The 27,784-nt window shown below is 38.3% G+C and overlaps 1 protein-coding gene across 1 annotated transcript in view; it reads right to left on the bottom strand.

Annotated features, from left to right (window-relative positions):
• Positions 1-15,179: 15,179 nt before the first annotated feature.
• Positions 15,180-27,784, bottom strand: part of LOC126092606 (protein turtle-like) — an 855,628-nt gene continuing 843,023 nt past the window's right edge. The window contains exon 18 of the mRNA XM_049908305.1: positions 15,180-20,357. Coding sequence (XP_049764262.1) covers positions 18,740-20,357 — 1,618 coding nt within the window. The 3' untranslated portion in view covers positions 15,180-18,739. The remainder of the gene's footprint in view (positions 20,358-27,784) is intronic.

Here is a 27,784-nt window from a genome sequence, read left to right as displayed (position 1 = left end):
TGTTTTTCACTAGTGAATGACTGGGACATGGTTTGATAAAAATAATAAAAACAGGCATTAAGTGATAGATTTTTTAGTGCAGTTTTGAAATATACATACTTTAATTAGGTTCGAAAAATAATGTCTTGGTGATGACGTCCCACTTGCTGGATACAAATTTGGTTCCTCTCCCAAAAGTTACGCATGGCTCTCTCCAACATTTCATTCAGCATGGCTTCTATTTTCTGACGAATGGAATTCTTCAGGTCATTGAGTGTGTGAGGTTTGTTCATGTAGACTTTTGATTTTAAATATCCTCACAAAAAGAAGTCTCATATCAACAAATCGGGTGAGCGAGGGGGCCAGTAAACATCTCCATATCTTGAAGTAACATGTCCTGGGAACATTTGTCGGACCACTTCCATGGATGCTCTCACCATGTGAGCTGTGGCACTGTCCTGCTGAAACCATATTTCTCTCATGTTCACTTCGTGCCTTTCAAGTTCTGGACAAAGAAAGTTGTTTAACATTTTAACGTAGTGCGCTGATGTCACAGTAACTGCAGTTCCTTCCTCTTCAAAAAAAAGGGTCCAACAGTCCCCATCTTTGAAATGCAGCACCACACTGTTACTTTTCAACTGTGGACAAGTCTTTGGTGTAATTCATGTGGGTTCTCCGGCGTTCAATACTGACAATTTTGAACATTGACGTAACCGTGTACACGAAAATGTGCTTCGTCACTCATGAAGACTGTAGCATCTGCATCTTCTGTAAAAATTTTGTCCATTACGCAACAAAACTCTCAGTGCTGCACAAAATCCCTTTCACTAAGCTGCTGGATTATTATAATTTTGTATGGGTGAAACTTAAGATCATCATATAAGATGTGATGAGGCGAACAATGTGACATACCCAGCGCTACAGCGTGTCGTCTAGCTGATCGTTTCTGACTAGCAAGGACTGCCGTTCTCACTTGGTCTACATTTTCCGGAGTATGAACTGAATGTGGAAGACCGGATTGTTTCTTTTTCATCACAGATCCAGTATTTCTAAGCGCTGCAACCCATCGGAGCAAAGTATTACGATCAGGCACTGCACCTCGATGTCCAACTCTAAAATTTTGATGGAATCATTGTTTCTCAAGTACTGCTCAACAACAAACACATGATTCTCTATGCTCCAACACTTCATAGCGACTGAAAGTGCATTGTATGGGCAGTCTGCCAACATTCAATCAAGGTCAATACACCCTCTCGGTGCCGCATACTAGCGGTTCAAATACCATGCGTTTCCTCTGCTCCAGCCTGTACTTTCTAGTTAACTCAAACTGAGTGCTTTGCAAAGCAGTTTTGCTATTTGTATTCAGTTATACATTCAATAAAAATATTGGGCACAAATTAACATCTAATTAGTGTAAAGTAGATGATACATTTAAATAAAGTTAACTGCTACTGTAGGACCATTATAACAAAACTAGTGGGGTACTTTTAACTTTTTGTGTAACTAATCTTTAGTAAAAGTGTAATAATTTGTTAGGTAAATGCACTGGGTTCCAAACATTCTGCAGTTTGGAGATCACCCTCCAACATGTTGTTCGTCTTGTCTATCTGTGTAAATTGAAGTACATAGTGCTGCTGCTTTGTTCTAAAAAACTGTACCACTTGATAAGGTCAAAATGTTTGCTTGTTATTGGTGAAAGCCATTCAGAGAGTACAGCCTACATATAAATTAGAATGATTTCAAAGGGATGCAGTTCCTAGCATTGGGTGTGCTGAGTGCATGGAGTCATATTAAACTTTTCAGGTAGACAAACTGATGTCCTGCAGACCAAGCAGGGGAGGGCCATAAACATGGGCAATATTGTAGTCACCACCTGTGTTAAAGGCTGAATCAGTATGTTTTCATTTATTAAGGTCAATAAATTTGTTCTTAATAACCAGATGAATTTCAAAACTTGGAGTGTTCATAATAATCCACCACCAAGATCTTAACATGGTGAGAAATAGTACACAAGATCTTAGTGCAATGGATGGTGGTGCTTTGCCATATGTGGGATAATATCATAGTGTGCTGAAAAGTAATGCCTCTGAATTTTTTTATTCTGTTCTCAATATTGGTTGAGGTATTACATGTCATGCATATTACTTGGTTGATTTTCCCACATGTTGCAACCCTCTGCTGCTAGAGGGCTTCGAATTGTAGCACATAACATGGTGATGTGTAACAGAATTATGTAGCAGCATGAGAAACAACTCAGAAAACTGAAAGCATGAGTCTGAAGAGTTCATCCACACATGTAACACCCTCTCCTTGAGCTTGATAATGGCAGACCACACACGACTGCTGCAACACCTGCAGTAATCTAACACTTTGGGTTCACTGTTATCAATTGTCTGTCACACAGTCCCAACTTGCCCCATTCAATTTTCATCTGTGTCCAAAACTCAGACAACACCTTTGGGGACTCTACTTTGATAGTGATGAAGCGGTGCAAGTGGAGGTGAGGCTGTGGTTCCATCAACAAAGTCAGACGTTCTACAGTGATAGTATCAATAAATTGGTATCTCGTTGCGAGAAATATGTTCGTCACCACGATTATTATGTTGAGAAATAAATATGAGACATGAAGAACAACAATGTAGAGTATTAATATAGTATATTTTATTTAAAAAGCTTCAAGTATTTCCACACAAAAAAATTCGGAGGCATTACTTTTCAGCAAGCCCTGATATTAAAATTATTGAAGCCTGACCAGCTACCAAGAAAAGCCAGTTAGCCATTACACCAATGTTATTAATGCTTCATGCTACAGGTGTAGTATGTCTTGAACTTCCAGTTTTATCTTGCCCTATCTCTTTACATAATCGGCACAGACAAAGATGTAATTCATTGGATCAATTTGACTGGTTTTAAGAATTCAGACATTATACACAGATAAGCCAAAATATTATGACTAACTGCTGAATAACGAGTTGGTATATCTTCAGATCACAATACAGCAGGTATCCTGCATGGCATGGATTCAACAAGTCCTTGGTAGGTGTCTGGATATATGTAGCAACTGAACGCATACAAACAGGTCATGCAGTTCCATAAATTACATGCTTATGATTTGTGAGTGCGGAACTGGCACGCATGATAACGACTCAGATGTGTCAGAGTGTTCAGATCAGCTGAATTTGGTGGCCAAGACATCAATATGAGTCCACTATCGTGCTCTGCAAACGACTATAGAACGATTCTGGCCTTATGACATTGATGTTTATCCTCTGGGAGATGCCATCACCATTGAGGAAGACATCAAACACAGAGGCCTGCAAGTGGTTCACAGTAGTGTTCAGTGGTCCACAGCTGTCATGGTGCCTTCACTTACTACAACAGGAAGTGAATCCCTTGATGATGGGAATTAATAAAGATAAAGATACTTATGCTGTGTCGTCTGAACAAGGCACACCCAGGGCAAAAGGCACCACAGGTGAAAAGATGCAAGCTGGTGCCAGCGCCATAGAGACTCACCACTTGTGCGAGTTCCACCAGTCTCATGGGTGGCACTGAGGATAAAGATATCTACTTCACTTCAGCCAGTTGCCAGCTGAGAATAATCCGTCAGTGAACGGATGACAACATACAGAAGCCGACTTGGAAGACAGAAGAGCAGCACTCGCCCACTTGGTTATAGATCATCATTCAGGGCTGACTTAGAATGTCATTTAGTGAACTCTTAGAAGTGGACAGACAGTAAATGCAATTTACAACAACTATCTACTGTGAAGTTTACATTTGATTATTTGCACTTAGCCATTGAGGGCCTTTTTTGTGTTATATTACATGCAGTCTTGCAGTCTTCAATATTCAGCAAGTCACTGAGGTAAGTAAACCATTTCGACTCATTTGTGTGACTTTGTTACTGATTTGCTGGGGTGTTGTAGAATTTTCATTATCCTATCCGGTTACCTGACTCTGGGGCATAGCTGTGTAATAGTGGCAGGAAGAAAGTGTCTTAGTGGTGTACTGCACCAGAAGCCATTTCACGAACTCCAAACTTGGCCCACCATAACAACAGTGGTGACTCAGCCTCCACAGTAGCAGTGATGATGCCTTTACAGAACTGATGATGATGGTTTACAAAAAATTATATCTTTGATTTGATGTCTTATTGGTATCTGTGGTCTGATTTATTGTAAACTTCTTGTTTATATACAAGTTAACAAAAATAATCAATTTTTAGAATGAAATTTTCACTCTGCAGTGGAGTGTGCGCTGATATGAAACTTCCTGGCAGATTAAAATTGTGTGTCAGACTGAGACTCGAATTTGGGACCTTTGCCTTTCATGGGAAAGTACTCTACCATCTGAGCTACCCGAGCATGACTCACAATCCATCTTCACAGCTTTGATTCCGCCAGTACCTCATCTCCTACCTTCCAAACTTCACAGAAACTCTCCTGCAAACCGCACTCCAGGAAGAAATGATATTGTCAGGACTTGGCTTATCCACAACCTTGGAGATGTTTCCAGAATGAAATTTTCACTTTGCAGTAGGGTGTGCATTGATATGAAACTTCATGGTAGATTAAAACTGTGTGCTGGACCAAGACTTGAACTCAGGGCCTTTGCCTTTCACTGGCAAGGGCTCTACCAACTGAGCTATCCAAGCACAACTAACAACCTGTCCTCATAGCTTTAATTCTGCCAGTACCTTGTCTGCTCCCTTCTGAACTTCACAGAAGCTCTCCTGCAAACCTTGCAGAAGTAGCACTCCTGGAAGAAAGGATAGTTCTGCAAGGTTTGCAGGAGAGCTTCTGTGAAGTGGTAGGAGATGAGGTACTGGCAGAATTAAAGCTGTGAGGATGGGTTGTGAGTTGTGCTTGGGTAGCTCAGATGGTAGAGCACTTGCCTGCAAAAGGCAACACTCTCGAGTTCGAATCTTTATCAGTTTTGAAAAGTGGAGGTAGGAGAACACACAGTTGGCTAGCTTTCAGAGCCAGTGGCTCCTTCTTCTGGCAGATAGGTTGAAGTGGAAGGAAGAGGGCTGAAGGAAAAGGACTGGTGAGGTTTAGGAAAAGGGGTAGAATTCAGTAAAAACTCCCAGAACCATGGGTCAGGGGAGGCTTATCGGACAGGATGAGAAGGAATGACTGATTTTTGGGGACTGGGCCAGATGAGATTTGAAAACCTGAGAGCTTAGAGGTGGAAGATACGATACATACAAGAAAGAGATTACTGCTAAAGCACTGTGCATAAATTAATAAGAGTGAAAAGCTAAATTCATTGTGTGTTATAGAGGTGGGAGGGGGACAGAAAATGAAAGTAATTGAAGAAAGGAATAGTTGACGTGAAGAAATGCTGAGACTGAGGAAATTAGCATAAATTAAGGCCATGTGGGTGGCGAGATTCAGCAGCATGTTGTAGCACCAGTTCCCATCTGCAGAGTTCTGAGAAACTGGTGTCTGGGGGAAGAATCCAGATGGTACGTATGGTGAAACGGGCACCGATGTCATGACTGTCATCTTGTAGAGCATGCCCTGCAACAGGATATTATGTGTTGACAGGAGACCCCCTCTGTTATGCCTGTTCATCCTAACTGCTAACCTGGTGCCAGTCATGTTGTTGTAAAAGGCTGAACAGCACTTACATAACAGCTGGTATATGACATGTCATTTTATAGGTGGCTCTCCTTTTGGTAGTATATGTTTTGTCCGTTACAGGTCTGGTATAGGTGGTGGTAGGAGGGTGCACAGGGCAAGTCTCGCAGTGGGGAGAGTCACAGAGGTAGGAGCCATATGGTAGGAAAACAGATGCAGAAAAGCACAGGATCTGACAGGGATACTGCGGAGACTGGAAGGGTGACAAAAAGCTATTGTAGGTGTGGTGGACAAAATCTCAGACAGAATGGACCTCATTTCATGGCATGATTTTAGGAAGTTACAGCTCTGTCAAATTAGTTGATTAATACATTCAAGACCAGGATAGTATTGAGTGACCAGATGTGTACTCACAAGTTGTTTCTTGGAGGGATCAGCAATATCAGGATTGGATGTGATGGCTCAGGAAACCTGCTTTTGAACTAAGCTGGTATGGTAATTATATCTAGTGAAGGCTGAGGTGAGAATGGTGGTATATTGCTATAAAGAGTCTGTATCTGAACAAAGGTGTTTGCCTCAAATGCTGAGGTTGTGCGGGAGGGAACATTTCATGTGAAAAGGATGACAACTGTCAATACGTAAGTACTGTTGTTTGTTAGCAGGTTTAATGTGAATGGAAGTCTGTAGCTCACTGAAGGTGGCCATCACCACTGGAAGCCTTGCCCTAAGCACCCTCCCACCATCACTTATACCAGCCTTCTAGCAAGAAAAACATATACTATCAAAGGGAAAGCCACCTGTGAAGCGACACACATCATATACTGGCTGTTATGTAAACACTGTTCAGCCTTTTACATCAGCATGACTGCCATCGAGTGATCAGTTAAGATAGGCATAGCCAGAGGGGGTATACTGGCAACACACAATATCCTGTTGCAGAGCATGCTCTACAACATGACAGTCTGACAGTCGTGACCTCAGTGCCTCTTTCACCACACATGCCATTTGGATTTTTTCGCCAGACACTAGTTTCTCTGAATTCTGCAGGTGGGAACTGGTGCTACAACATGCCCTTGGTTCTGACCACCTACCATACCTGGCCTTAATTTACACTGTAGCCAATTGGAGGAACTTTGTACCACATTTTACCATTTTCTGAAAATACAGGACACAAAGTTATGTATTACAACAGACATTTTAACATTTTACATCTGTAGTTACTGAGTGCTTCAAAAAGTGAAAATATATTATCTATACCTTGTTAAAATTAAATTTCAGTTTCAAAGCTGGTACAAAAATTTGCTGTCATTCAGGATAACTTTAGACCAGTCGTAAAAAAAAAAATAATTTTTCTTTTATTTAATGCTCTGTGTAAATTTAGATCATGTCAGGAGGAAATGAGGTATTAATAAGAAATAAAAACAAACAGTGTTAATTCAGTACTGCAGTTTTGCTTTGAAATATCAAGATATCTATACTGAAGAGCCAAAGAAACAGGTACACCTGCCTAATATTGTGTAGGGCCCCCTCGAGTATGCAGAAGTGCTGCAACATGATGTGGCAGGGACTCAGCTAATGTCTGAAGTTGTGCTGGAGGGAACTGACACCATGAATCCTGCAGAGCTGCCCATAAATCCATAAGAGTATGAGGAGCTGAAGATCTCTTCTGAACAGCACATTGCAAGGCGTCCCAGATATGCTCAATAATATTCATGTCTGGGGAGTTTGGTGGCCAGCAGAAGTGTTTAAACTCAGGAAAGTGTTCCTGGAGCCACTCTGTAGCAATTCTGGACGTGTGGGGTTGCCGTATTGTCCTGCTGGAATTGGTCACGTCCATAAGAATGCATAATGGACATGAATGGAAGCAGGTGATCCGACAGGATGCTTACATATGTGTCACCTGTCAGAGTAGTATCTAGACATATCAGGGGTCCCATATCACTCCAACTGCACACTTCCAACACCATCACAGAACCCCCACCAGCTTGAACAGTTCCCTGGTGACATGCAGGGTCCATGGATTCATGTGGTTGTCTCCATACCCATACACATCCATCCATTTGATACAATTTGAAATGAGGCTCAACTGACCAGGCAACATGTTTCAGTTATCAACAGTTGAATGTCGGTGTTGATGGGCCCAGGTGAGGTGTAAAGCCTTGTGTTGTGCAGTCATCAAGAGTACATGAGTGGGCCTTTGGCTCTGAAGACCCGTATTGATGATGGTTCGCATGCTAGCACTTGTTGATGCCCCAGCATTGAAATCTGCAGCAATTTGCAGAAGGTTTGCTCTTCTGTCATGTTGAATGATTCTCTTCAGTCATCATTTTTTTCCTGGCCACAACAATGTCAGAGATTGGACATTTTACCAGATTCCTGATACTTGTGGTACAGTCATGAAATGGTCATATGAGAAAATCCCCACTTCATCGCTACTTGGAGGTGCTTTGTCTCAGTGCTCATGCACTGGCTATAACACCACATTCAAACTCACTTAAATCTTGACAACATGCTATTGTAGCAGCAATAACTGATCTAACAATTCCGCCAGACACTTGTTGTCCTATATAGGCACTGTCGACCACAGCGCCATATTCTGTCTGTTTATATATCTCTGTATTTGAATACGCTTGTCTATACCAGTTTCTTAGGTGTTTCAGTGTATATCGACCTGGCATTTTTCAACACCACTGTCACCAGAAGCTCTCGACACAGTTGATGGAATTAAAGTAGAATTACAAACCTAAGAGCTTGTATGGAATTGGAAAGATAACTGAAATACTAACTAGATATCATAGAGGTAACAAAACTGTTACTTTTAATATTTAATAATGTAAGTAGGTGGAGCAGCCCTTTGAAACAAAAGAGATAAATGGTACAAAGATACCTTTGCTGGTAGAAAATTACCATGATTGACTGTAATTTCTTCAATCTCGACATTTCTTCACAGCAACTGTTCAGTTCTTCTCTCCCTCTTGGTTTCCTACAGCCTTCATTTTTTGACCTACTTTTCACAGCCCACCTCCCACCTCTGTCACTTACAATGCATTTAGCTTTCCACTCTTATTAACTTGTGCACAATGTTTTAGAAGTCAGCTCTGTCTTACATATTTCATTTTTGAGCTCTCAGGTTTTCAAATCTCATTTGGGGCAGCCCCAACAATCGGTCTTTCCTTCTCATCCTGTCCAGTAAGTGTCCCTTGACCTGCGATTCTGGGTGACTTTTCCTAACTCAACCCCTTTTCCTAAACCTCACCAGTCCTTTTCCTTACCCTTCTGCCAGAAGAAAGAGCAATTGGCTCTGAAAGCTAGCAACCTGTAATACCTTTTATGTGTGTGTTCTTCTGGTGATACTTGTTGAGTTAATTGTTTATCTATCCAATTACATGTAATATTAGTTGTACGAGTATGACTGGAAATAAAGAGTTGTGTTGTACTGGGAACACTACTTACTGCTGACATCATGACATAAAAGTTGACACCAAAACACAGGGAATTTTCGTGATTGCTGCTGTGACATCTCAACCTTTGAATGCACTTCACACAGCAATACTAGGAGAGCTCATGGCATTGATTTGCAATGCCAAGCAACAAGCTCTTTTGATGATGATTGATTGCGTAGACAGTCTAACTGCATGTTCATGCCACATTTTTTGTAGTTCTTAGTAAATGAAGTATGAATTCATTACTGTGCACTATACTGCCATTGTAGTTGTTCTGTTGATGATTTAACAGATTATTATAATCATATCTTTATGCTACACATATCACTTGTGTGCTGCCATCTGTTAGTTACCTTGGTCCACATAGACAATTTGCAAATCAGATTACAATGTCTGACACAGAAAACGTTGATAGTAACAATCAGTTACAAAGCCTGAAAAGCATACGGGCAAGAACAAGGGACTATATTACACATATTGTGAGTGAGGTACACCACTTTAATGACACAACCCCCACTGAAGATTATGAAAATTCTAAACATAGACTACAGTAATTGTTGTGTACACTAACATACATTGACAACAAAATCCAAAATCTTCTCAGTTACATGCCCAAATGTTACAAATATACAGGGTGTCCTAGAGGAGTATTATAGAATGATCATTCCAACCAAAAATGTCTAGTAAGAACTATGAGCACTTGTTCATCTTTGCTACTATGAAACACATCTCTTCTATTAAACAAATGTTCATATCTCTTAAGGTATGCATTTTAGATCCCTTATTTACTAGACCTTTTGCTTTTAATAATCATTCCTGCCATACCCCTAGAATATTGAGCATTCCTACTGGACACCCTGTGTAGACCCAGCCAAGTGCGTTCTTTTACATGTCATGGGGAATAGAAGGCAAACTGATGAACATCCTGACTCACACTACTGTTAATGATAAACAACTTGCCATGAGCATCACTTCAGTTGTTCCACCAGCTGATATCAGACAGCCCAATATAAAACTTGAGATGTTTTCTGCAGATACTGAGACCTGGGCTTGTCTTTGGGACCAGTTCCTGCGATTGGTAAACCCATATTTTTGCATGATTGCTTAGAAGGGCAGCCAAGTGTTTAGTTGATGAAGCTACTAAGCCCATAAGCTTTCCAATACCAGACTCACTTAATTTGACATTATCAACTGCAATTTCCACACTTGAGCTATGTGCACACTTGGTGAAGAGGTAAACGCTTATGGCCCTGTATTAGCACCAAAAATTCTCAGAAATTTTCCTTGCAGTACTTACTGATGCTGACTTACTCGTTTCGAATATGGGCTCTAAACTGCTTACCTTAAGAACTATCAGCACTTATTGATCTTTGCTACTGTGAGACACATCTATTTGACTGAACAAATGCTTAAGAGCACATACTTCTGTTGATGGAACTAACTTAATATTACTGCGATTGGCCTGCACCTGTGGTGCAGTACATGCTTTGAGCAGCCATTCACTTGGGTAATAGCATATGCAGTCAAGATCCTTGATCTTGTGTAACCAGAAGTGTGATTCATCTTACCAGGTGACACATTTCCATTGACACACAGTCCTATTTCAATGATCCATTGGCCCTGCAATCACAATTGCTGATGCCATTGAATCAATATGGAAAAATGTAGGGGCAACCTGCTATGCAGCTCCATGTGCAGCAATGTGCATTGAACAGCGTGCTCCAAAACACTTGTATCTGCACCAGCATAGTAATCTGTCATCACATTCAGTGTCAACTTACAGATGTCCAACACCTTTTTGCCTACTCATGGTTTCATTGTCCTTCAACTACTTTCTATAGATACTCATGAAGTATCACATGAACAGATGATCAGCTTCACCATATCTGACATGCTTGTTCCGAGGTGCCAAGTCATAACAATCTGCCCTTTTGTTAAAATGGTTTATGTCAATGGATTTTCCCAATTGTGGCCATATAGTCATTTGAATGATGCGCCATTCTTCTCTGCTCTACTTTTACATTTTGCTCACCATGTACATGCCCATGTACACCTACCTTACCATGTCACATGTCTGCAGTACCATCAGGTTGGATTCAATCTCACGATGGGCATGTTATAATGTTTCGGCTCATCAGTGTATTTCAGCTGAAAACAGATGATCATTGTTTTTTTGAACAAGGGACAAGGAAATGGCAAATGGATGTTGGAAGTTAACAAATAGCACTATTATGAATAACCTGCCTGAAATCTGTAGAACCTTATGCATCTATGCCAAGGAAAGTTTTGAGTATGACGGTGTGTGAAAGCCAGCTGATATCTCATGTACAGATAACCAGAGGGGGGAGGGGTACTGGCTGAGTCTACCACAAATCATTATTGAACACTTTTGTGTATGAGGCTCCAACATAAACAGGTACATGTCTGCAACCCGCATAATACTGGCACATTGAGGCATATTTTAATTTTATCAAATGATTCACATTTCTGCTGAATAGGATAGACACAGCTATTTGTGTACTTTTTTTAAAAAAAAGAAAAGGAGAACTAACAACGATTCTGGAAAACACAGGCAGGTGGTGGTGATATTATAGACTGGGGAATTATTTGTGAAGTTCCATCAAATGGATGAAAGAGCAAGATCAAGACAACCCAACCTTTGTGAGACCACCTTGATCAGCATGTGTGAATTCCTGCATCACACATTCAAAAGCTGAAAAGCCATCAAAAGACTGCAAGCATCATAGAGAAAGTTATATTTGAAGAACTCATATTGCAAACACATATTGCAAACATAGGTGGAAAAACTGTTTATAAACTTATTCAATTGCTGCAATTTCTTTATTTAATGAAGAATATATCATAGAAACTGTAAATTTACTACATTTCCATATATTATTTCTTCAGTGTACTGTTCTGCTTCTTATTTTGAATTTCTTATCTCAGTCATATTTAAAAAGTTAGTAAAACTATCTCCTTCAAACATACTGTTCATTATGATCTCCCCAATCCTACTAATAAAAGTACAGCTATCTTCCATGGTTGTTCTTCCTTCATTCTTTTTTTTCAACAATATTTCACACAGATTTTCTTTTCCTTTGTGATCTCAATTTTGGAAATTATGTTCATACTCCTGGACTGTTTTATATTTTCAGCAATACTGCCGTTTATACATAAGAACTTCTGGATCAATGTTCACCTAGCAACTTTGTAAGTTTCATTTTTATTTCTGAAAACACTCTACAACATCTAGTAATCTGAAGCACATTTTATTTTATAGGAAAATGTTATCAATTGTGGATCAAATATAAAAGTACTGGTATTAGCGTCATTCCGAACTTCACTGTAGTTTTATGCTTTGTTGTTAATCAGATGAACTCTTTGTTCTGTTGTTTCTGATAGAAACACACACTAACAGGTATCATTATCAATTTAGACTCCTTTGCAAGTCATTAGTAGGTGACTCGAATGTTACGTAGTAATTTGTCAAAGACCAAAACAGTTACCCACCAACTATGAGTGCCTCTTCTGACTTGTTCAGTTGTACTTCAATGAGTTGCTATGCAGCACATTCAAAGTATCTAATGATAACTTGGAAAGAAGTTGAAACTGGTAATGGTTCTGGGTGGCTATAATTAAACTAACAGTCTGCCGAGTGCTGCAGTGCAGACTGTATACATTGCGGGATGCTGAAACATCATAGGTATATTCCTTAATCAGAGCACTCGCTGAGTATGTTAAAAGAAATACTAGTTCCACTTTCTGTGGGCAGTTAGAATATGGGTGGGTGCGAGAAAAGTGGAGGAATGATCAAACAGATGATAACAGTGATTCTGGGACATTTATCAGGGTATGATCACTACAGTCTGATTAAAATTGCTTGATAGTTGATGTCTGTTACTTGCTGTTACTGTGTTGTCACATCAGATGCTGCCAAACAGTGGTTATAGGCGACACAGAAACATGGCAGGTCACTTTACAAATGCTGTTAATGTGTAACACAGAGCAATGTGTGGCCACTATGAGGTATGTCGGAAATGCGAGATGCTCTGTTGACAGCTGATTTTAAGTATGCAATGACTGACCTGTGGCAGATGGCGCAGTTTGTAGCCCTGAATTTAAACTCATATCCTAACCTAATCATAACTTCGTGATGTGCAATGTATCCAAGAAAACAGCAATCAACAATCTGTAGCAGAACTAAAATCTCAGTCACTTTGTACATGCCGATTACAGCTAATATCTAACAGCAAACTCAAGACAGAAATAATTCAGTTTCAGCTCTAAAAGCAAACTGTAATTTCTTGCTATCATACGTTAACTGAAACTGTCTTCACATCGGCTACATAGGGTGCCACATAACCTACCAATGAGCAGTCCTAACTGGGACTTCGTTGCAGATTATAGGCAACACAGGCAGATTCCAAATGAAAAAAAAGCATGAGAAAAGTAAGAGCAAATAAAAAGTCATCACCATGATGAAAATGAATTGGCCAAGAAATAGAAACAAAAAAAAATATTTAATCAATTAACTGAACTAAAATAATAATAAAATATTTTGATTAGATTTAGAAATTAAAAAAAAAATCGCTACATGTGGCAAGTTTTGAATCTATAGGCTTCTCAAACTCAGGTTTGTATGCTAATCATTTTGTGGTGCAGCCGCAAGGAAGAATTGCGGCCTTCAAAAATTCAGCTTCACGTAATGTGCAAATCTTATCTAATGTAAGCCAAACTCTTTGATTATGATAACTGTATGTGTGAGGCTGAATCACTTTTTCTGTAGAAGTATCCAGAAGTGTCTGATTAGTGCTGCATATGGAATGTGTGCATTTCATTAGGGTGTATGCATATTGTTTTTGGTGTGGTTATTATTTGTGATGGAATACAAAATACAAGTGCCAGTCCCTATGATTTGGGAACCAAACATTTAAGAAAGAATGACAGACAAGGAGCTGGAACGGCACTGACCAACTGGCGTGGCACTTTGGCAACGGCAAACAGCTCAGACGTGATGTTGAGCCCTCTGGCATGAAGTGCCAACTATCAAGTAATTTTAATTGGACTATAATTAAAACATGTGTTCAATATGGTCTCCCATCTTGGCAACATGCTGCAGCCACAATATGGCATGGTGGACAGTTGCTCGTAGCATATATGGAGTAATAAGGGTAATAAGTCACTGTATACCATCCTTCGGATCAAGAAGAGTCCAGATACGTACTTGATAGACATGATTCTTCAGATATGCCCACAGTCAGAAGTCACATGGATTTAGGTCATGCTACTGTTCTGATAAAACAACTTTACCTTCAGTGCACAGTCTTTGTTCTCAATAGCCATTGACTTTGAACAGAAAACTTCAACCTTCCCAACGATTTACATCAACAGTCACTTCACAAAAGAAATCAACATGCATCACCACATGACAAACAGCATACTGACATCAAAACAAGAATTTTTTTTACTTTCTATTTGCTTACAGCGTCATATTTTCACCTGATGGCAGAAAGTGGAACTATTTTTTTTCTCAGCATATTCCAGGAGCAGACTGATTAATGAACTGTAAGAGTGCTTTAGTTTCCTGAGATGTATACAGCCCACACTGCAGCACTTGGAACACTATCAGTTTAACTACAACCACCTGGTACTATTTGTGTGAACTGGAGCTAAAAAATAAATTAAAAATTTTTGTTTAAAAGATGATTGGTGTTTCCATAAGGCAGTGTGCCTAGTCAATGTAATACTTATAGGGTTCTGACCTGAAAAGTATTTGGGAACTATGTTCTTTGAAAATCATATGTCCTCATGCTCATGTCTTAGGAAGCAAAATTTTACAATAATACATAACTTTTGCAGAGGTGTTTACTAAGAAACCACTGTTTCGGTATGTTAGAACATGTACTAACCATCATTTATGTTTGATTATGTACACCAGATGCAGGACATAAAGTTGAAGAACAACACTGATGATTGATATCTTCCTTAATTGTATTCTAATGATGGTTGAATCATAAATCTAATGGCAAAACAGTCACATCTAACCCTACAGATTTGTGTTCACCGATACATAATCTCACCAGACCTGTGAAGTGAACGTAAGTAAAAAAAAAATATTTCTGATACAAATCTAGAAATTAAAACTATACTCAAAAAATGAAAACTACATAGGCAAGTGTCACTAGTTCTTTAATTGTACATTTACATCAACAATATCAACCCTTTCCAGAGTTCAACATAAGCATAAATTAACCAAGAGATGTACATAGTGGGATGGGCAACTGAAATGACAAAGTTGTGGCAATAATTCAGCAGCTCAGTTTTAACACATCAACATAAAATAGGCAATGAGATAAAAAGCATCATGTTTTCACATTTTCTGTATGCTTAATAGGAAACACTGTTTTTCACTAATTTCATACCTGTTTTGTGTTTTAAACCAAATATTTTTCATTCTATAAAAATGAAATACTGTCCAACAAGGATCAATCATAAAAAGAGTATTTCTGGAAAACAGCTGCAGATGAAAGTTTTATGTTAATTCATAAAAAAGTCCATCCCTCTTTAAAAGTTAAGCTGTGAAAAGTCTTACAGTATACACTTCAGTTATTTGAAATAAACTGTGACTTTGATTGAAATCCTTTGTATTAAAAACAAAAAGGAGGGAAAAAAGAACTCTGCAATTTCCTTGTGTTGACATTTGTTATTAAAAGTGCTTTATATGAAGGAAATATCTGCTAATATGTACTAAAAATCTTCCATATGTTTTCCAGTGTCTCTTAGATGGTATAAGTTGTAATTTTCATCACAAGAAGAGAAATCTTATAATTATTATTATGATATTATTATTATTTGAACACATAGCACACTGACTCTGACGTTTGTTGAAGGAAGCTGAACCAAGAGTGGATGAATCCTTTTATATCTTCTGAAAAATTGACATAAAAAGCAGCAAATGAGAAACAATTGGTTGTCAAGTCTCATTGGGAGTAAATATTTTAACAAAACTCTTTTCTTAATTCTCAGTTTCTTTGATGCTGCACTTGCATTTTATTTTCATCCTGTAAAACATTTTAAAAATCTATGCATGAAGTTTCATCAGCCATGTACATTTTTATTTTAGAGTTATGGAAATATTATGGTATGTACTTATAAAGTGTAACATAGAAATAATTATAATGCAGATATAAATTTTGTATTAGTTTCCTGAGATTACAATCATGTATGCCACATTGTATGGTACATAACTACCATTGTACAACATCAGAACTAAGTGATACATGGCTGAAAGCACCAGATGACACACCAGTGAAATGTAAATTTTAGTTACTTTAACATTATTGACATATCACTTGTGCAAATATCTCTAAATTGCATCATCACAACAAAGACATTTGACAGAAAACAAATCAACCACAACTCAAAATAATGTGTAACAGCAAATTCTTTGTCAGATTTATCAGTGTAATTAATAACAATGCTCACTCTGTGATTTGGGCTAACAGGCTCTCACTAATACATCTTTTGGGAAAAAAACTAACATCAGCAGTATAATGCAAGCTTTTCAATTAATTGTTTTGATTTGTACTTTAAAAACTTAAAAATAATCTTTAAGACATTTACGTCCATAAAAAAGAAATGCCAACATAAAAATCAGCAATTCTATAAAATATCACTATTTACACCACAGCAGTAATAATAACATTTATCGCAACAGCCTGTGTGTAAAGTTTGTCGTTTCAACATTCCCTTATTATAAAGAAATGGATAAACGATAAAGCGTTAGAATTATATTTATGAAATAACTGTGACAACTTATTGCAAGTTGTGTTATTTCCACTCTCTATCATTCTTTCATATACTCTCTTTCTTTCACATGCAAACAAGGACCCATACATATACATACACATACACGCTCACATTTTCATACAAACAAATGAACAAGATAAAAATAAAGTAAAAAATGTAATAAAAATGTCTATAATTTCATCATGTCACAGTAAAACTGTTTATTTCATTTTTCTTTTCTATAGATCTGAGCTCTGTATTTCAGTTGTGATTTAGAGCAAAAACAGAACAATGTAATAATTACATTTTATATATATTTAAATTCATTCAAATGAATTATGAATAAATGCATATATTATCTGTAATAACATTTTCTTTGTTTCGGTTCCTTAGGTTCCAATACTTTCTCATGCTCACTCAAGTTCATATATTAACATTTTAGAACATATATGTAAGTGTTAAGTAGTTATACTTATTTGGTTTGTGGAAAAGCCTATGCAGTAAATGCATAATTTTGGCCATTCTGACCCATACAAACACACAGTACACTTGCACACAATCACTCATTTCAAACAAATTTTGTGTTCTGTTTCAAATAATGAACAGTTAGATATCTACATTTCTTTCACTTGTTATTGTTTAAACATTTTAAATTCATTTCACTCTAGTAATCTGCAGTACTATTATTATACATAACTCAGTATCTCCTTATTCACACACTGATGTTTCCACTACCACTCCCAAAACAATTTGTCTATAAACACACTTCAACACACCATTCCACAAATATCACAATATCTTTAGTCATGAAATGTAATGCTGATACAATGGAGACAAACTCTACTCAGATTTTATTTTACTTTCCAGTTCCCATCCAGTGTACTCTAACAATCTATTGTAATAGTGCTGCAACTAATAATAGGCCTAGTGACATACTTCTTTTATTCAATAAAGTTAGATTCAGGTGCATCAGAAAAGAGGCAGGAAAAGTTGACAGACTTCTTGTATGTTCAATGTTTGAGGAAAACCATTGACACTGTTTCACATCTCATTCTGCTAACAATGCTCTGTCAAATAATGCTGTCACACTCAAACCAACAGTTTCACTGAGGATGCTACATGTTGGATAACCTCAGTGAGATCCACTGTTTACTGGACACAGATTCAGCCACACCTAGTCTTTTAATATACATGCAGCATCAAGACTGAAATTTTGTACTGCAACAAATAATTATAAAAAAGAAGTATTATTTATGACATTACATGGAAAATAATACATACACATGACAGTTGTAGCTTTACACTTTAGGAGTTTCTTTTTTTTTTGTTCAATACAACTGATATCCATTTGAAGCACTGTGCTGACAAGAAACAAAAAAAAATTTACATATTTTTTAAGGAACACTAACACATAGATGAATCACAGAAGTGTACACCTGCTCACTACTGGCCTCCACAATTGTTTTATAACAGTAAAAAGCCAGCCTCAGTTATCAGCAAGCAACAGCAGCAGCAACAATAACAACAACAACAACAACAACAAGGAATGCAAAACATCATAGCCAATAGAGGCAAATATTTCTCACACACATGCAATTAAAATTAAACTTTGGGGTTCATGTATAAAATGATAATTATGGCACAATGAACTTCATAATACATGACACATGCATTTTTCATACAGTATCTACTTTAAAGAAAAATAACATACGTTATGAAACCCAACATTCAAATATAGAAACCTTTGTCACAGTATTGTCTCACCAGAAGATTTTAGTAACATTTAATATTTAGGAGACAACAAAATGTTAAGTTATCACGTTTTTGACGAATTTACATAAAACCATATTATGCAGCATCTACTTGGAATGGGCAGTTGCACTACATTACTTTCCATTCACCAAGAGAAAAACAATGTTGCAATTATTGGCAGATGAGTCATAGCTAACAGGCACTCTCTAACTCCTCACTCCGGCGTCTCTTAGCCTGGCGTTTACGAAACTCGTGGAACTCCTCTTTCATGGCTTGGACACGAGCCTCAATGTTGTCATACTTGGTTAGTCTCTTGGTAGGACGCAACAGCTGCTGTTGCTGGTGAGTATGAGCAGTGGCATGTAATGGGTACAGGGAAGTGGCAGCATATAGCTCTGAGTCACTGGTGCCACGGAAATCACGGGTTGTTGTCATACCGAGTGGATGTGGCATCACTGTGTCAAATTCATAATGTGTGTCCACACTGACATCGAGTGGCTGCAAGCGACCAGGTTCCGAGTGTGGTGGCGACGTGTCAGGCAGTCTCAGTGGCAGAGGCAATGGCAGTGCTGGCAGCCAAGGGCTACCAACCAATGGTGGTGGTGGCAGTGGTGGTGGAGGAGGAGGTGGTGGCGGCGGAGGTGGCGGCGGTGGTGGAGGTCGATACGGAGGGAGGCGCCACTCTGCACTCGTGCTACCTGACTGCGAGGACTGATTTTGCTGTGACGTGTTTTTGCTGCCAAAACCACTCGAGCTCGAAGGTGAGGTCTCGGCAAATAGATCGGCAGCAGCCACCGCTGCAGGGGAGGCGAGCTCAGGTGCAGAGCGCGCATGACGAGCATGCCGAGGAGGTAAACGTGCCCGTGGTGTCACAGTCATTGTCATTGCCACAGCTGGAGATAGCGCTGCCGGTACTGGTGCCGGGCGTCGTAATACCCCTGCCGGTAGTGAAGGCAACCCACTGGCCAGTGTCGCAGGTGGTGCACGAACACGCGGCGGCGAACTCGTAGCCAGTGGATGAACGGGAAGGAAAGCAGTCGGAGGTGGGCGATCCCGCACTATTCCCGGAAATGCACTCCCTTCCTCGTGTATAGCCCGCAGTGACGGTAACTCCTGGGAGTACCTCTCGTGGACGGAGCGCATCAACTGTAAATACGAAGGCGGCGTAGGAAACGAGCGCTCGGCAGAACTGGCACGTCGCACCGAGCTCAGGTCACTGAAGTTGTAACTGGGCGACCACGCAGTTGCCGATAACAGATTGGAGGCAGGTGAGCTGGCACGAATGACACGTGACGATGCCGACGGTGGTGGTGCCGGTGCCGGCGGAGGTGGAGGTGGGGAGTAAATAGGAGGTGGCGCACGCAGTGGCAGTCGACGGAGTTGGTGCTGCCGTTCAGCAGCAGCAACTGTAGCGGCAGCAGTGGCGAGAGCCAAGGCACTCTCGCCAGATCCGTCAGATCTCAAGCTGAGCTGGCTAGGGCACGCAACTAGCGGTCGCCGCCACGACGCTCTGCGACGACCGCCGCGACGCGGTAGGAAGCCTCCGTCATCACTGGAGCTGGATGCGACACTGCCACCGACAGAGGCTGAGAGCGAAGAATCACCGGCGAGAACAAAGCGGCCATCTGCGGCACGAGAGATGCGGCCCAAGCGGTCTGGGGGAGGTGGCCAGTAGTGTGCAGCTACAGCGGAGGCTGCCGATGCTGAGTCCAGGTCTGATACGGAGTCACAGAGCAGCAGGCTGGCCAGGCCGAGGCGCGCACCTTTCAGCACCCCACCTATCACACTTGGTACTCTGCTCTGTCTAAATCTGAGAACATGAACAGAAAATACTAATGTTGCACCAACAGTAAGAAATCTGAGAAAGAGTTATTCTAAAATACATTTCAGATATTCTGTTTTAATATGAGATAACTAATATATTTAAAACTTCTAACATGTGTATTGCAACTAGACTGAATTCTTGTAATGTGTCTCTTTAGGCCACAGTATTTCACATCTATCTCTCAACTATTTATGAGAATAAGCTGAATATTTAACATCAAAAATGTATGTCAGAGATTGTTATTTCATAAATAAAATTTCATATTTAGTGTTGTTTAATGTATCACCATCATGGAATAAAAGTTCTACTTTATTAAATTAAATTTTACAAGAAAATTAAAAACATAGTAAATTATGTATTTAGTGCAACTGCTGCACAAAATATTGCATCTACTTCTAAGAGAACAAAGCTTTGTTCTGCTTATACATATCTAAAACATCAATCTGATTTTGCATGCAAACATTAATGTCTATTACAGGTGTCTCATTTGTGGAAATTTAATAAGTCTTATGTAACTACAATCATTGGGAAAGTTATTGCCAATGAAGCTAGAGACAGTATGAATTCAGTTAAATCGCTGAAAGCGATTACATACAGCTATAACAATATTTATTATGGTATAGGAAGTTTGCTGTCTATTTTGATGAAAATAAACTGCAAAATGTCTTTGTGCAGTCCTGATAAGCAATAACGGTAGTCCACAAGGATTTTCAAGGGTATTTAACATAATTTTTAATTCTGGGATGTTCCCTGAATCTAGTACAGGGAGCAAAAATACTACTGCAATTATCTGCTCCAATTCAAAAATGTGTTGTGAAATTAAGAGGAAAAGGTAACAAGCAAAACCATTTTCTGATAGCTGCATGATGGAGATACTTTTGAAAGTGATACATATTAAAAGGGTAGATGGACTGAATGAAGAAAGATTGATATGGCATGGCATAAAATACTATGAATTTTAACAACTTACAAAAAGAGTCATAAAAAAATCCAGTTCTGTGTGTTACACATGTTGCACAAGCATGTCAACAGTTACATCTCATCAAAAATTTGCCTGCCTTTATCCAGTATATACAGTGTACAAATGGTGATATTATTGTTTTTGTATGAAATAAATTTCCAGCAGTCTCATAAGGCTGGGTGAACTCCTTACTGCTCCAACTCATTCTTGTAACACCTAAGTTGGGCTATGGTTACTACAGAAATCTGATATGGTGTTATTAAATAATATCATAGATTGAATTACAAAGATCGAGAATAACTCCAAGGATTACAGATTTATAAATAATTTTAAATGTGACACATGTCTCAAATACAAACTGTGGTATAATTAGTATTGTTTTAAATTAACTATGGCTGCTTGTTTTGAACTTGTAGCTGACTGTAGGTGTAAATGCAAACTGATAAGAAAGAAACCACTGGCAAGATCCAGAACCAGATCCACAATGTCTTTGGAAAAAATAGAAGAGCTTAGATAATACACGGAAAATTACATTAAAATACTCCTGGAAATGTGACACATAGCGTAAAATTTCTTGGAGTTCCACATATTGTACCTTCGGTGGGTTGAAAATATTACCGTTAAAATACAGTACCTCCTTGAAGACAAGTTTCAAAATACAAAGCAACATTGATATGAAAGAAAGAAATAGTCAGCACCAAGGACCAATTATATGAGAAGATACACATGAAACTGGTTTGGAATGAAGGAAAACACACTATGGGAAAGTCTTTCAATTGCTGCGGCCCACACACATAAACCCGAACTCCCAAAGTAGAGGTCTGAGTGAGCTACAATTAAAACAGCAGTGTAGAAATAGAAACTGGGACCAAAACCAGATCTCCTTCCATTTGTAGTAAATATCATACATAAAATTCGTATTTCATTGTTTATAGCATATGTCTAAGACGAGGAGTAATCTAAGATGAGGAGTATACTACAAGCATTGTTGAGCTATAAATCCACCTGTGTGAAAAACTTTACATGTAATTCATTTTGTTACCTCATTCACTAAGAAAAATGGAAAATTGTAAAATTTTATTGAAGGACTGATTTAATTACACATATTTCTAAGATGCAAAATGGTTGCAGAAATTACACAGAAGTATTGTTGACTTCCCTTTGATATTCCAACGCACATCAGCATTACAAATCAAAGAGTTGTTAAAGGTGAAAGAAGAATTTGGATTTATGCAAAGTATATGAAAAGGATTACTAGCAAAATGTAGAAAATTTATGTGAGGATATTACAGATGTAGGGGAAGCAGATGGCAGTGTGGGATACATCTTCATGTGGAAGATGGTATATGTAAGCATCCTAAAGTCTTGTATTTTATTATATACATGATTCAATGGGAAAATCTGGGTTGTCGGCTGCCGATTTCTGTATGTACAGACTATATCACTCCACACATACACACGAGATACATCAAAGAGGGAGGGGAGGGAGAGGGAGGGGGGGAGGAAGGGAGGGAGAGAGAGTCTGGTTGTGGGAAGGGCTTTTCTTTAAAAGGGGCATTTCTGTCATTTTATGTTAACTGTATCTATAGTATTATGATTTTCAGCAACCACCAAGGTAATATAACATAAAAATGAAGGGAGCTTTTATTAAACATCTCTCATACACATGTTCAAGAGACACAACACATATAAATGGTTTCCAACCAATAAAATAACTTATTGAAATTCATGACTGAGAATATGTCTGATTGGGAATGTGTCAGGATATAAAGGAACCAGTAGTTTGATGAAATGGAAAAAGGTATTTAAATTTTAAATTTAGTTATATGAAAGCACAAAAGGAAATATTTTACAATTAACTTTTCAATGATCTAAATTTGAGTTTAGTTGCATAAATCCTTCATAAATAATATGGACCTTATATGATCTAACAACAAATGAAGGAGACTACAAGTTTCATTTTGTTGTATATAATCTAAATTTAATAGTGACACAGTCCTGAAACTATAAAACATATACATTAAACAGAGAAAAAACAATGCAGGGACCTGCTGAAAAAATCTGAACATCCTGCAAATCTCACACAGATACAAAATAAATTATAATCTCACTGGACAAAGTAATAGTGGCCCACTTGAAAGAGCTTACTGATATCTGTGGACAGCTGTAGATAATGTTGAACTGTTATCTGGCAGACATATAACTGATGTAAGTCACTGAAGTGAAGTGGTGTATATGTTCCAGTCAGATGTATGAAATCATTGAAGTAAGATGGCTTGATGTGGAGACATGACAGAGTGGAGAAAGGACCTACTGTGTGGGGAAATGCCCATGATCACAATGTGAATGGAGTTACCCAGTTTGTTGGTTATTGATAGGTGCTATCTAATTTGTCTACAAGGAATGGTGTACCAGTCATAGCCACATAACATGGTGTAAAAACAGTGGTTGTGAAAAGATCCTAGGCAATCGGTTTCAAACCCTACAGGATTTGGTGCAGTCAGTGAATGCAAGTCCATCTCAGCCACTTTCTGAGCCAACATTGGAAAGGGAACTGCATTTACCACATAAAGCTGCACATCTTCACACAGCCAAACAACACAGAAATTGGGCAATAGCTGACTGGAGGAGTGCAGTGTAATCAAAGAACTGCAAGTCTGCTTCTTTTCAAATGAAGTAAGGCACATCAGGTGCACTGATGACTGAATGGAGCATTTAAGCAGCAATGTGTTGAGGTGTAGTTAAAGTTGGAGATGATTCTGTGAGTTTTGGGAATGTTTTAGTACCACAACTTGGACCATGTGACCAAATGTTGGTGCTTCTCCATCTTGATGATGCTGGTAAAATACTTTGTCTATACAACCAGTTACAGTTGTCTGACCATCATCAGCTTTGAACGTGGTCAGGTGATTGGGTTTCACTTGGGTCATACATCTGATGTGAGATTTCCATGCTCCTAAACATTCCTAGGTCCAATGTTTCTGATGTGATAGTGAAGTCGAAATGTGAAGGGACATGTACAGCACAAAAGCATTCTGGCTGACCTCATCTGCTGACTGACAGAGATCACAAACAGTTGAAGAGAAATTCCAAACTGCATCAGGATCCACTGCAAGTACTATGACAGTTAGGTGGGAGGTGAGACAACTTGGATTTCATGGTCGAGCGGCTGCTCATGAGCTAAACAACATGGCGGTATATGCCAAATGACGCCTCATGAATTTGTACAGGTGAATCAGCAAAATTTAACTGCCGTCAGGTATCATGAGGACATATTGGCATCTCACATGCAGTTGTTGTGAGGTGCTGTGGGCCCAGACTCTGTACAGATGGACGATTATGCTTGACCTCACAGAACACAGGTGGTTGATGCTTTTTTTTAATACAGAAGATATTGGATGTATGGTGTGGCCTGCTCACTCTCCCAATTTGAATCCCATAGAGAAAGTCAGGTATATACTAAGGAGATGGGTTGTATCACATCGGCACCCCTCAACCACTCTCCAAGACTTGTGAGCAGCTCTGCAGGAAGAATGGGCATTGTTGTCTCAACATGAGATTGATGACATCATTCATAGCATGGCCTGTCTTTGTCAGGCTTTACTGGTGCCAGAGGTGGTCATGCCCCATACTGAGCACATTAACCAGTTGTCAGAGTGTGTCTGCAAATCCATTAAATTGGTAAACAATGAAGAACATTTTTGTCTACCATTGTGCATGTTGCAGTTGATTACATTTTGTATCCTTTACATTGTTTCTACTTTACTATCACCTGTTTACATCGTTTTGTGGCAAAATAAATGCAGCCTTGCAAAATTTCCATTGTTGCTTTAATTTTGGACACCAGTGTAGTTAATTTTAAAAAATTATGTGATCTGTAGACAACATCTAAAAAACTAATTTGGGAAGGATGCAAGTTTCAATGAAAGTAGGAGTAGAATGGTAGCATAGGACACAAATTCAACATAGGATGGAAACTAAGTAGGAGAAGGAAGAAATAAAATCCTATTTGACCATACTACAGCACACAATATAAAAATTCCTTTTCAGAGACAATTCAGAATTTAAAGCATAAGAATAAAAGAAACAGATGATTTTGCTAATTTTTATTTGCTGCGGAGGTAATGTACACCGCATAGTATGTGAAATAAATAAGAATTATTTAAATGCAAAAATGCTATAAGTGTATGAGTATTTTCCATTGTACCAGGGTATATTTTGTAGAAAAGTGTAGTCCAAAAAAATTGTATGCAACAAATTTCATTAAATTTTTCTGCACATATTATAAACATTACACTGGGACCTAAATCTGAAAAGAAGATCAGAAAAATTGTTTTGGAAAGAAGATTCTGTAGTGTTTGTTTCACACATGAACATTATAAGTACAATTATAATCAACATGTCATTATTCATTAGTACATAACATGCAAGCAAGTAAGTTTTATTACTGCCCAGCCGTAGCTAGTGCTTCAGGGCTTTTTATTTGATTTGCTGCTTGTAACATTTATTACATTTATTTCTATTATGGGCAGTTTCAGGATATTTAAATATATGAACAAATGGGTAAACATTTTAAATGTTGTCAGCTGAGTGTGTAGCTGTGAGAAATGCTTATTGTTGTTTTAACTGAACGAAACAGTTTTTTTGCCTTGTTTCACAAAACTCTTATTATAATTGTATGGCCTAGACTATTTTCTAGTGCACAACTAATTCCAAAGACGCCAAGCAAGCAAAATAAACACATCAACTTCTTAATCTGCCATTTCTTGACTTAAACTATACAACATTTATCAGGACAGCATGAATAAACGTACACTGGAGCAGAGATGTGTGCAGAGAAATGGGTATTTGTGTCAGTATCTACTTATGAATGAAGGCACCAAGGTGGTTTTCATATGCGCATGAATAATTGAATTGCGGTTCCTCATTCAATTACAAATGTAAGGAGTACACATACTATGACTAGGAACTTAATACAATACAAACAATAGCTACATATTATGAAATAAAGCCCAACATTATTGAGAACATTCTCAGTTAAAACAAGAAGCAAGGAAGATCCCTACTGTATTCAGTGAACAACACAGACAAATTGAAAAGGAAATGGTGTAGTTTACTTATTCTAAATAAAATTTCTCATAGTGTAATTAAAACTTTAAAGGCAAAGAGTTTCACTCTGTTTTTCTATGTCCCACAAACATTTGGTACCAGTCATCACCAAAACCAGGATTTCTAAGATCTTGTGCAAACAGCATCTGTCATGTTACATCGCAAAAATTGAGAGGTCCATCTGTAGTGGCTCAGACAACACCATAGAAGCTGGAGATGCAGATTATGTTCTTGCAAACTATTTCTGCAGGTCAGAGTTTAACGTTGAATGAGTAGTAATATCTGTTAAAACAGCTGAGAATTATGACAGTAGTATGAATGATACATAGAAAATTGTACCTAAACGTAATGAAAAAGATTTCAAAATTACACGTATTGAGAATGATTTAAGAGTATTTTGTGTGTACTGATCACTAAGTGGCAAAATAAATACTTTCCTCAAAAATAAGTCAAATTTACCACAAAAAAGAAAGCTGTGGTTATTTTAATATTGATATAGGAAGAGAGACATAAAGAAAGGAAAAAAATTGAGGAGCTGCTAATACAATACACCATGAAAGCAACTGCACATGAATCAACGACAATGACTATGTAAACCAAGCCAGTTATTAATAATATTATCAATAATATAGATAGCACTGCATATACAACAAAGGTTCCACAGACAGAACTTTCTGATCATTTTAGACAGGTATGTGAAGTATGTGGTAGTCTGAACTCACAACAGAAGAAAAAAATTAAGAAAGATTTGTTAAACTTTACACACAAACAAAACACAAACTTATTTAAAGTAACATTAAGAATAGAGAGTTGGGTAAATACCCTTCAAGGCAACAGAGGGGGTAAATACCCTTCAGGCCAAAGGAACAAGTGAAAAACACAATGCTTTTCAAGGACACTTAATGCATTATTTCTATATAGCATTACTGAAAAGAAAAAAACTCTCCAAAAAAGCAGCGGATCACAAAGGAAATAATAGATTTGAGGGCAACCTTAAGAGTAATAAAACAAAAGGATAGTATTGAAACCAACAAACAGCACCAGAAGTAGTACAGAGAGTTGATAAGTCAAGAAAAACCCAAATCAGTAAATGAGATTATTTCAAAATTAACAAATAAAATGAAAACAGCCTGAGATATGATTATTACTGGGAGAGGCAACAAAAAACACACCAAGAGAACAAATGAAATATAAATTATGGAAGTGAATAACAAAATTATTGCAGATAAAACAGAAATTGTGGACATCCCAAGCAATAACTGCACAGATTCAGCAGTAAACCTAAAGCATGGAAGCGGCAGCCAAGGAAATCAGCAGACCACAGTCACACATAACCTGAGCC

Source organism: Schistocerca cancellata, chromosome 7 (assembly GCF_023864275.1).
Source record: "Schistocerca cancellata isolate TAMUIC-IGC-003103 chromosome 7, iqSchCanc2.1, whole genome shotgun sequence".
Taxonomy (NCBI): domain Eukaryota; kingdom Metazoa; phylum Arthropoda; class Insecta; order Orthoptera; family Acrididae; genus Schistocerca; species Schistocerca cancellata.
The sequence above is the reverse complement of the archived record's forward strand: the minus strand, read 5'-3'. Positions and strand labels throughout refer to the sequence as shown.